Here is an 11,900-nt window from a genome sequence, read left to right on the forward strand (position 1 = left end):
AATGTCCCCTCTTCCATAACATATATTACTAAATTTATACACAATTCATAATGGTCATATCATACCATCATACTGGTAAAAGGTAGAGCAAGGGATGGACATGAAAACCTTTAATTCAACATGTAGATGACAAACTAAACCCAGTAGCCTGTGGGTAGAATCTTACTCCCTGATACAACCTCGGGGGTGGAAGACCATCCAGGTTCTCCACTCCTGTGTTGGTTATAAGGAAAAAAGACTGTTAGCATGAGGATGGGGGTAAGGCAGAGTCTGAGCAAGAGGACACGGGATGGAGCGCTCTTCGTTCTGCCTGCAGGGCTGACTTCAAAGGACACACTGCTTTCTGCAAGGAAAGGACATGAGCAAGGAGGCTGGGGCGGAGGGGGGTGGTCTCTCAGGGCTGCAGGGGGACCCTTGCAGGAGACCGGAGAGGTCCGCGCAAAGTAGCCAGCGGTATCCTGCGCGGAGGCAAACGCTCCTCTGCGGCGGCCTCACTTACCCTTTTGAAAGGGCAGGCGACAGAGAAGCACTCGATTTTATCCCCACAAAAGCGTGCAAAGGAAGCTTTAGGGTTCCCCCCAAATATATTCGTGCTTTAAAAACAAAAGACAGGCTCCCGGCCTTTCTCAGAAGCGACCACATTACTTCCAAAGCTGGAAAGCAGATTTGCAGAGGCCAAAGATTAGACAAAAGGCAGGAGCTGGCGACGTACAGACCTGGAAATGATTGTTATTTCCAAGTGATTAGGGCCTCCCAGTTCCAATTATTTCTCCCCTTCCGAGGGTGATTCCTGGGGCGATGAAGAAATCCCTCAAGGCCTAGAGAAGACGTCGAATAGGGAGGAGGAGGAGACCCCCAAAACTTTCCCGAACTGCGGCAGGCCAGTGGCTGGCAGCAGCCGTGGACCTCAGGGTCCCGGGGTGCAGTGGGCACTCTAGGGCTAGCGGCCACCCCCTCACCACCACACACACACACAAAAAGAATCGAGCGTAGCCTTCGCGCCCGGGCTTCATGGATCCGAGGCCAGAGGGAAGAGCGGGCGGCGGCGACCCGTGGGGCTGCCCCTGTGACTAGGGCAAAGGAGGAGATTGAGCCGCATGTCCGTGTCACCGCATAAAGAAAAGGACCTTCGGATGCATTCGAACACATCATCCTAAGCTGCAAAGCTGGTGCCAGCCGCACCCCCACCTGTCCCCAGCCCCTCGGAAGCATCTGCTCCAGGCCCCTCAGCGTCCCGGGGAGGCGACGCCGCCCCCTCCGGAGCGCAGCGCGGGGGCTGCAGGCCTGGCTCCGGTGGCGACGACACAATGCGGCCCGAGAGCCTCCCAGCCGCCGCCTCTGCGGCAGACCCGTGGCCCACACAAAAGCCCGCCGGCCCGGCCCAGCCTCGCCTCTCGGCCCTGCCGCGCACCCACCTTGGGCTCCGGCGCCCGGATCCCGCAGCGTCTTGGTCACCGCCTTCCAGACGTGGCAGCCCAGCAGGCAGAGCAGGAGCGCCGTCGACCTGCTCATCTCCACGCCGCGGAGCCCGGGCCGGCTCGGCCTCGCCGACCACCGGGACGGAGCAGCGGGTCAGGGGCAGCTGGCTGCCGCGCCTGCCTCCATGTCGCCTGGCTCCGCGCGCGCCGGGGCCGCCGTCCAATTGGCCGCGCCCCCGCGCAGCGCGGCGCCGGGCTCCGCAGCCCCCGGCCGCTCCCTTCTCCGCGTACCCCGGTGGGTTCTCCGAAGCGCCAGCGCCGCGGCCCTGCCCACCCGTTAACCCCTTCAGGCCCTGACCTGTCCATGGGCAGCGCCCAGTTCCTGGGTCCTGGTGCCACCTGGCGGCCGCCGCGCCACGGGGGAGGACCGTGCGCTCCTGGTTGGGCTTCCGCAGGGCGACGGTATCCCTTGCGTCCGCACCGTTGTGTGCCCGCGAGCTGCAGCTAGAGCAGGGAGCCAGGCTTTTGGCACAGGTACAGCGGTAAAGCCCCTCACTCTCCGCGGCTTTGGAGGAAAAAACACCTGCTTTTAAGATCTGAGGCCTTCACACCTGGTTAACTGAAGGTCTCAGGGTGTGACCTGCCTCGGTTTCCTAAGTGTAATGTCCTGCAACTATTCTTGTCCTAAGCCTCTTATGCTCTCAAGGAAGATTTGACACCCAATCTAAAGGTCAGTGGGAAGGTAATCCTAAACCTGTGTAAATTGTTCTACGCCCTCAGTGCCTGAGTATTGACAGGTGAACACCTCCCCGTTGAATTGAGCTTAGATATTCATAGAAAGTTAAAGTGGGTAGGAAAATTTCTCTTGATTGAGGCCCTAGGTACTTTTTCTTCACTTTTTTTTTTTTGCATTCTCTATAATATGATCTAAGAGATAGGTATTGTTATCCCTATTTACAGATGAGAAAATAGAGTTTAAGGAGGGTTAAAGAATCTGTCATTAGCACACAGCTGGTTAGTGACAGAGCTAAGGTTCCAACAGGCTGGTCCCAAGGACAAAGCTCTTCACAAAAACCTCTTGCTTCCCTTAAGCAGAGGGTATACTCACCCGCACTCCAACTTCCCATTCCCTCAACATGCTCCTGTGTACCTCCCTCCACACACCTCTTATGGCACCCTTGACTCTCCAGCCAACACTGCAGTGACCCCAGAACCTCAGTAAGGGACCCAGGCTCTAAGGAAGTCCACACCAGATTCACCCCCTGCCCAGCGCTACCTCCAGAACACTAGACCAGATGAGGGTTGTTACTGAAGTTTTAATTGAGCATCATACCAAAAAGAGCATGAAAGATGACACTTGCCCTTTGCTTATGACAAATTATTGTGAGACACAATAAAAAATAGGAAGTGGAGAAGCCCATGTGGGTTTTATCATCACCCTCAGGACCAATGCTACAATTCGTGCAAATTGCACACCTGCACAGAGTGGCCAGTAGTCCGGAAGATGGAAAGAAAACTCACAAGTTGGGGCAGCCTGTTCCGTCCTCCTTCTAACTTCCAGTGTCAAAGCCTCAGGGTCCACCTCAGAGCCAAGGGAGGGAAATGAATGGGATGATGGTCTAACTCACCCTCTACAACCAGCTTGGGTGTCAGCCCACAGAAGCACAGAGTCCAGGCCAGCTAGATGGCTGGATGGAGCAGGGCAGTCCCAAAGTTTTCAAGTCACTTTCTTGGTGTAGGGAGCTGCTTCTAAGAGAAGTGGCATTAAGCCCATCCCAGAATTGAAACTTCCCTCTTAAAATACTTTCATGATGTGCCTCCATCAAGAGACAAGAACAGCCTGAAGGGCGTGGGGAATCAAGAACCAGGTTGATTTTGAGGAGATCACCTGGGACTCCTAAAAATCCTGAGAACTGAAGTGTTAAGGTCTTCTGAAGGAACGAAGGACACTGTTACAGTTGGGGTTCCTAAAATATGCTGCTCTCACTGGACTGGAGATGTTTCCTCATACCAATTTACTTGGGTAGTATTATAATTCCTATCCTATAGGTAAACAAACAGGCTCAGTGAAAAATAATTTGCCCAGATATCTAGGTCAGATGACAGCAAACTCAATTCTCTATACCTGGTTACTCCAAGGCTAAATTTCATGCAAATGTTCAAGTTACCTCCAGCTGTGCCCAAATGGTTTAAAAACCTGTTCTAATCTCTGTAAGGTCTGAAACTAGTTCATAGTATCTAGTGAATGGTATTGTGCCTATGTCAGTTTCCTGGCTTTGATAATGTACTCTAGGTATGTAAGGCATTATATTGGGGGGGTTGGGTACATTGTGTAAGGGACCTCTCTGTATGATTTTTTGTAACTTCTTGTCAGTCCATAATTATTGCAAAATAAAGAATAAAAAACAACAACAACAGCATTAAACTCTGTTCCATATCATTTTTTAAATAAGCTTTACTGTTCGCTCAAAACACTGGTGTTTGTGATCCTAGTACAGAGTTCTAGAATATTTAAGAGTGGGAGAAGTAGTATCAGTAAACTTAACTAAATGATTAATCTGATCAAGTTTGGATCATAATCATGACTACAGATACTCAGGTAAAATGGTTGCTATTATCATGTGTGTAACAAAATTTTTGTGGATTACATAGCACTTTAGGGGAAGATTATGTACCTTTATAGCAACACTGAGGCTTGTATAAATGGTTTCAGAACTCCCCCCCCCCCCGATTTTTCAGATTAAACAAAATAAGTTGAATACTTTGCACAGTGTGCCCTCAACCTGCAAGCAAATCTCAGTGCCAAGAAGAGAGCCGGGACCCCCATGGGCATTCTCTCAGCAGGTGGATGTTTTCCAGTTACTTGGGTGGGAGGCTAAGAAAGAACAAATCTGCTAAATCACACGAACAAGTGCACTTTGCATATCATCTGCCCGGAGTTATGTAAGAATTAAACAATCACCCTTCTCCTTTATGGAATAAAAGAATATGGCTTACCTTTTCTCGTGTTCCAATAAACAAACTCCCACTTAGTAACTGTGGGGGAAAAAAAAATCACTGCCTGAGAGGGAGTGTCTGCAGAACAATGAAAATTAGAAGTTTTCTTCCCTTCTAAAACTTTTCCTGTTGCTTTTATGAAAATCTCTGTTTGACCAAAGATGAATTATGACTTTACTTACTTGAAATTGCTTAGAAGTTGCCTGACTGTGCAGCATTTGATGTTAATTTGCAAGTTTACTGCCAAAAACAGTGATGCCATGTACAGAACTTTTCCTGCCTGAATGTTCCAGAGGCCTTGATTTTACAGGCTCCATGTCAAGGTTTCTGAGCCCAAGATTCTTTATTCTATTGAAACCTTTCCTGAGGTTGGTAACCATGTGGTGGAATTTTAATAATCTAAATTTACTTCAAGAGGCATTTTCCTTCCTTTTCCCCCTTCTGCTCCTGTCCGCCCTGCCCCCGTCCCTCACCCCACCATCCGCCCCTGAGTAAAAAAGCTGCCCGTGAACAACAAACTTTTTATGAGGTTTGTACAGATCAGGAAGTGTGTCCCGGATATTCCCACTTCTGTTGGCTGCTGCTTTTATTAAAGTTAGATCAAATGTAGCCATGGGTAGAAATTAGAAGGGCTCAGCATTTTTTTCAGAACCAGTTTGACATCCACTTGTGAAAGAAAAAGAAAAAGGTGAAGAAATTATTCAAAAGGAATTGCTGTGTTTCTTTTAACCCTGACACTCCAGCACTTCGTGCTCTATTTGTGGCTCAGCACACATAGGTCAGTCTCTGTGACTTTGCAACAGGATCTTTCTTCCAGAGACATCCTTCTTTTAATTTTTTTTTTTCATACAACCTCCTTTCTGTCATTCAAGCTGTCATCCAGGAGTAGCATCTTGTTAAGGAAATAATTCAGTGAATGGATGTCTGATGTCAGCTTCCCATGAGATGCTGCAAGTGTACATTAGCCTGCAAGAGTGATTCTATGGAAGTGTATTTTCAGATCTGCTGTGTGGCTGTGCCCCTTTGCATGCCCCACAGCAACTGTAGGAGACCAGGACATAACCCTAGGTCCTGGCTGTTGGAAAGAATACTCAGAGGCTAGTGGCTCACCAAGAATCTGGCTGCCCAGAGGTACACTTTAGGACTGTTCCATTAGAGCAAGGGAAAGATTCTAGCACAACCCTTTGCTGGCCACCGAATTACTGTAGTATAGACAAGGAAAGCTCATGGAGAATGGGAAAGTGAGCTTCCAGTTCTAACAGGAAGCAATGTTTGTTTGTGGTTGCCAGGATCTGCTTTCAGAGACTTGGAAGGGAATATCAATCCAGCAAGGCAGAAAAGTTTTTTGTTTTTTGTTTTTCCAGAGGAAACTTTAAAAAGTTACAAAAAACAAAAACAAAAAAACACACCAGGAAAATAACGTAATGGAGAAGGTAAATAGCATGAATTGATCTCTTGTTTTCTGTACCGGAAACGGGAGGAAAGCTTCCTGGTGCTAGAGACCCTAACTCTTTGAGAAGCAGTTTCTTATTCTTTTTATTTTCCTTTCTCTCCATTTCCTCTCTCTTTAATTTTGAGGCTCTTGACCCAAAGCTATCTGCTGCCAGGTCATTTCTTTTAATGCCCTAGTCCTGTTTAATTATTAAACAACAGTCTCTCCCACCAAGAGTCCCCTTCATTATATGCCCCACAAACATGGAAATAGGGGTGAGGAGGTGATTTGTCTGGGCAAATAATGCAATAGGTGTAGATGCATTCACTTTGAATGTATACAGCCTTAGGAGATCATTTTCTGTATAAAATAAAAGGGTTGAATGGACTGTATTCGCACATAGGCTTCTGAAATTCTCCTCTGATAGAGTCTTAACCTAGATTGCATTAGCTGCTAATGTTCTATTTGCATCTTCTAAAGAGATGGAGACTTCTGTGGAGAAAGGAAATTCAATGGTATATAAAGTTTCATAAAAATTTTAGTAGATATTTCATAGTTGTAGTCTTTTGAAATCTTCAGAAAGTAAATTTAAAAGACAACATTGCCCCTCTCCTGCCAGAAAAAGAACAAATAAAAATTCGCTTAAACTCCTAACTTTTCTGTTCAGGAAGTACTGGGTAAAAATCAATGCTTTTCTCCAAAAAAGTAAGAGGAGGGGGAAAAAAAATCCTTCATAATCCTTGAAAGGTCTGGCTTTATAATGTCGAAATATGAGTCTTTGCATTTTGTGTCTCAAATGTTGATTTGTAAGTCAGTGGCAATACTTACTTAATGTTACAAGTTCTGGTTATATAACTCCTCTCCCCAGTCACATGTTTGATACAGGGCAAAGAGTTCCACTCTAAATATGCCCGAACCCTATTTATGCTTTTGCTAAAAGAATATTGATTCCTGAGAGTAATGGGTTGAGCAGAAGGAGGTTGGTTCTTTATGTAGGGAGGTATATTTCTTGGTGTGATGGTTAATTTTATATGAGAACTTGACTGGGCCAAAGGATACCCAGATAGTTGGTAAAATATTATTTCTGCGTGTGTCTGTGAGCATATTTCTGGAGGCAGAGATTAACATTTGAACTGGTGAACTGGGTAAAGTAGACAGCCCTCTCCCATGTGGGTGGGCATCATCAAATCCTTTAAAAGCCCAAATAGAGGGAAGACAAATTTGCTCTTGGCTTGAACTGGGACATCCATCTTTTCCTGCCCTCAGTAACCAGTGCTTCTGGTTCTTGGGCCTTGGGACCCTGGATTGGTACTTACACTGGGGGCTTCCCTGGTTCTCAGGCCTTTGGGTTTCGACCAAACTATATCACCTGCTTCTCTAGCTTCCAGACGGCACACCATGGGACTTCTTAGCCTGCATATCATGTGAGATAATCCTTCATAGTAAATCCCTATTTATCTCCCCCCCCTCTCTCTATCTCTATCTCTATCTCTGTCTCATTATCCTATTGGTCCTATTTCTCTGGAGAACCCTGACAGATATACTTGGGAACAATGGGTTTCTAATGATTTGGAAATAAAGATGTATAAATTAAAACTTTAATAACCATGATCTGAAAGAGCATTTCCTTTTTCTGAAGATAGGTTACAGGCTCCACTAGTAAGGGCTCAGTTGATGGGAAGAGAAATCCCTCTAGTTTGCTAGCCAGGTGTTCTGCAGGGAATTAGGTGCTCCTGAAATCTGTGCAAGGGCTAGGGCAGGGCTTCCAGGCCGGGCCTCCAAGGCATCAGGAAGCCTGGGGAGCTGCTTCCTCAGCCCCAGGCAGGAAGCTGCACTGCAAAGATTGCATTCAAGACCCTGTACTCTTACTGGGTCCAGTGATCAGGCAGCAGGGCTTCACCCTGACCTCCTGCCAGTCTCCTTCTAGAACTTCCAGGCCAGGAACAGGGAGACAGCCTTGTCTCATTTTTGCTTCCAAAATCTCTACCAAGAACATCTAGTAGGCAGAACTTAACTCCTATCCAGAAGCCTGGCTGCAAGGAAGTCTGGAAATGTCATAAAAAAAACCCAAACAAACCCTAGAACCTAGTGGTTGGATGATTGAACATGGTTATCACCTCAGTTCTAGGTTCAAGGATAACTCAAAACATTACTGGCCCCTTTACAACAGTTCCAGTATCTTTTCTGCATTTTTGAACATGAAATGCAATGGTAGAAATGGAATGCTAGAACTAAAAGAAACATGAAAAAACTATGTTTCACAATTAAGAAAGTAGAATAAGGGGCCAGCCTAAAGTCACACAGCTAGGCTGGGTAGGACAGGCTACCTTTGCAGAAGTGAGGAAGGCCCAGGAGAAGGCACCTCCAGGCCTAGCATAGAAGGTGTGGTTGCACAGGAGAAATGCATGGAGGAGTGAAGGCACCCTGTGGACCCTCATGTGTGCGAACAATTGTGTGTTTGATGTTCCTTCAGAACATTAGCTTGGTGATGTTACCTCACCAAAGACCCTTCTGACCACCCTATCTAAAGTAACCCTCTTCCTCCAAATTATTGTCCATCATTTTATTGTCTTCCTAACAACACCTGTCACTATCTGAGATGATCTTAATTTAGTTCTTCAACTCTTACTGTCTGTTACTAAACTCTCACTAAAATATAAGCTCTATGAAAATAGGGCTTTTTGTCTAGTTCACTATTAATATATTTCTAATATCTAGGAAAAATGTTTGAAGCTCAATAACTACTTGACAATGTGAAAAATCATATCTTACCTAGAAGAAATACTTCCAATTAGTCTACGTATATCTCTGCTACATTGGATTGATTTATGAATTAACAAGTATTTATTGAGTCCTTACCTTGGGCCCAAAGTTTAAGGTAACCGAAGACCCTCTCCAGTCCCACACTTCCACCTTTCTGAACTTCCCTCTCAGGACTAATTTCAGAGACCCCACTTCAGAAAAGCAGGAGGCACTCCCTGTACCCTGAAGTACACTTGAACATTCCCACTGTGAGACCTTTGCTGATGCTGACCCTCTAATTCCTTTCCATCTTTCAAGGTGTGGTTCAAGTCACACCTCTGTCATGGCCTCCAAGTCCACACTGCTTTCTGACAAGTAAGGTTTATTTCATCCATTAACTATTTTGTAGAGTGAGTTATCATTCTAATTACATGTTACCACATGTCAGAAACAGCTGTGTTATATGTATGTTACACCATGTATAGAAAAGATGTACAGCCTGATTCTAAGGTGACTTGGGGCTGCATTTCCCCAAGTTCATGCAGTCTGTCTGTACTAGTCAAAATGGTAACATCTGGTGGGATTATCTGAGTTTGTGTAAACTTCTGACCTCTGAGTTCTAACATCAGTATTTAGGGAAAAGGTTTATGTATGCAATAACTCTCTGGAACATTCTCCTCAAAATAAGGCATACTTCAGTCATTAAAAAAAACAAACTAAAAAAACTAAAAACCTGAGTGTGATATCTTTACTACAGCAATAATCTTCTCTTTCCACGGTGCAAGCTCTTTAAAGGAATATTCACTTCTACATCTCGATATCTTCCTCAAGATCTTGACAACACCTTGCTTGGAAATGACTTTCCGCACTTACCTACTGGCTTACCTATTGGTTGACATAAATAGATTTGATGGATTAGAAATAATTCAGATGAAATGTAAGATGTCATGGGAAATGCTAGATGTTGGTGAACAAATGATACAAAAAATGATTCTTTCAACTTATAACACCTAAGAAAGATGTTATATAACAACAAACATTTTTGTCTAAATAAAAATATTTACTTTTCAAATAAATATTTTTGAGTCACCACTCTGGAAGGCTTGGGCATTGTCTCCCTTACCACATCTGCTCCAGAATCTGCCTTTACCTGGGGTGAAGGTGTTAGTAGATCAATGAGCAGTGGTCCTGGGTATATTTCCCTGAGGATAATGGAAACCAGGGACCTAGAGAAATATAGTCAAGAGGCATCAGTCCTTGAAAGGGGAAGGGAATGGGTCCAAGCCTCCTGGAAGAGGCCTGATTCTCACTCTGCATGCCCTGACAGCTGATTCTCAGGAAGCTTGGTAGGAAAGCATCCTGTAGTAGCATAAAAGGTGACCTTCCTAAACTTATCAAAAGCATCGGACAGATTGAAAAGCTCACAACCTAGAGACTTTTCCTTCACCCACCCCCAAGTCAATACTTTGTAAAAAATATGATTTGATTCCAGAACTTTAAAAAAAATTGAAACTAGAGAGAGAGGTGGGCTTTTCCAACTGGAATTAATGACAGGAGAGTATAAAAGCCACCAACTTCTGGCAGCCATCTTGCCCCCATGCGGTAAGAATCTAAGAATGGAGTCAAAACAGAACAAAGCAGAACTAAGAGATAGAGTGAGACGAGCCCTTGAATCCCGTCCAGCTCTCCCTGGGACTTTCGCTTGTTAAGCCAATAAACTCCTTTCTTTCCCTTTAACGATCTTGAATTGGGCTTTCTCAATTTACAACCAAAAGAATCTGGCTAAACCAGCTGAACTGAGAAATGGATGCCCACAGTTTGCTGGTTCTGGATGCCGCCTGCAGGATAAAGTGGCATCTACCTAACTTCCTGATTTCCAAGACTGTGGTTGTTATCACAGTGAAGAAAAGCTTCCTGGAAGACTAGACTTTTTCGGGAAGGCACTTTTAGGACATTTCCCATGAGGATAAGTATCTTTGAGACACACAGGGGCAAAACCAGAAACTCTAGACATGCTGGTCAATCACTTATTTAAATCTTCATACTAGGTGAAGAAAGTCCTTAAAATCATATTAATTCTTTGTGTATTGGACCCTAAGTTTTTATTATGTTTTGAAACTTAATCCGCCAGCCCCATCATTTTCTCTTTTCACTTGTCACAGACACTGATGGTGACAGATCTGCCTTTTCACTTCCACAGTGCAAACTTAACCATCTTTGGTAACCAAGCACCCACACCACCACCTGTGAGTGCCTTCCGAGTAACTGAAAGGCAGTAGCTGTCTTTATCTGGGCTGAATCACAAAAGCCAGACCTACTTTGGTAAACAGTTTAGAATTCAACCACCAGCTGAAAACTAAATTTTCAAATATGAATGTTACCTTGGCCAACAAAAATAGAAATCACCATAGAGGAGTTAATTAAACATAATAAACAGTTCAGGCGAAACAGGAAACTAGGTAACTATTTTTCCTGTCTCCAAAGGTTCTCTAATAGGGGAAGGAAGAGCTAATCAGCAGAGTAAGGAACATGAGGAGAATGGGATACTCAGGGCAAAGACTTAGTGTTTGGCACTGAAGCAAAGTCACAAATTTAATCCCCAGTGAGTCTAAGCTCATACCTGCGAGGAGGGGCAGGGGATGAAAAACTGCAGAACAGTTACCTATAGCATTTACCACATAAAATGACAGTTATGATTACAACTGGGATTTGCAGGTAAGTGTACCAAAATACTTTTTTGGTGACAAGATGATATAGGTAAAAACACTTTGAAGACTGAAAATAATGCAGAGAAAGGTATTGTGTGAAGAAAGTAGGAAATGAGGTGAGGGAGAGATGGAGAAGGCGGAGGAACATTAGAGAGAGAAGTCTTGTGCTCTCTTCGGCAGCACATATACTAAAAATTGGACCGATACAGAGATTAGCATGGCTCCTGAGCAAGGATGGCATGCAAATTTGTGAAGTGTTCCATATTTTTACATCAAACTAAAAAGCTTCTGCTAGGCTAAAGAAAACATCAGCAAAATGGAAAGGGAACCAACAATATGGGAAAATATACTTGCCAATGATACCTCGAAGAAGGGTTTGATCTACAAAACATATAAAGAACTCATATAACTCAACACTAGGAAGATAGGCAATCCACTTAAAAAATGGGCAAAGGACCTGAACAGACACTTCTCCAAGGAGGACATACAGAGGGCCCATAGGCATATGAAAGGATGCTCAACATCACTAGCCATCAGAGAGATGCAAATTAGGACCATAGTGAGATACTACCTCACACAGGTCAGAATGGCCATCATTAACAA

The 11,900-nt window shown here is 44.6% G+C and overlaps 1 protein-coding gene and 1 non-coding gene across 3 annotated transcripts in view; one reads left to right on the forward strand and one right to left on the reverse strand.

Moving 5' to 3' along the window:
- Positions 1-1,628, reverse strand: part of FAM171A1 (family with sequence similarity 171 member A1) — a 121,843-nt gene extending 120,215 nt beyond the window's left edge. For both annotated transcript variants that reach the window (XM_090266562.1, XM_090266561.1), the window contains exon 1: positions 1,416-1,628. In XM_090266562.1, the coding sequence (XP_090122688.1) occupies positions 1,416-1,512 (97 nt within the window). In that variant the 5' untranslated portion in view covers positions 1,513-1,628. The remainder of the gene's footprint in view (positions 1-1,415) is intronic.
- A 9,833-nt stretch (positions 1,629-11,461) lies between these two features.
- Positions 11,462-11,566, forward strand: LOC150019635 (U6 spliceosomal RNA). Its single transcript, XR_016509407.1, has one exon. It is a non-coding gene; the product is annotated as a U6 spliceosomal RNA (small nuclear RNA).
- The last annotated feature ends 334 nt before the right edge of the window (positions 11,567-11,900 follow it).

Source organism: Furipterus horrens, unplaced genomic scaffold (assembly GCF_987537825.1).
Source record: "Furipterus horrens unplaced genomic scaffold, mFurHor1.1.pri manual_scaffold_2, whole genome shotgun sequence".
In the NCBI taxonomy this organism is placed as follows: Eukaryota; Metazoa; Chordata; class Mammalia; order Chiroptera; family Furipteridae; genus Furipterus; species Furipterus horrens.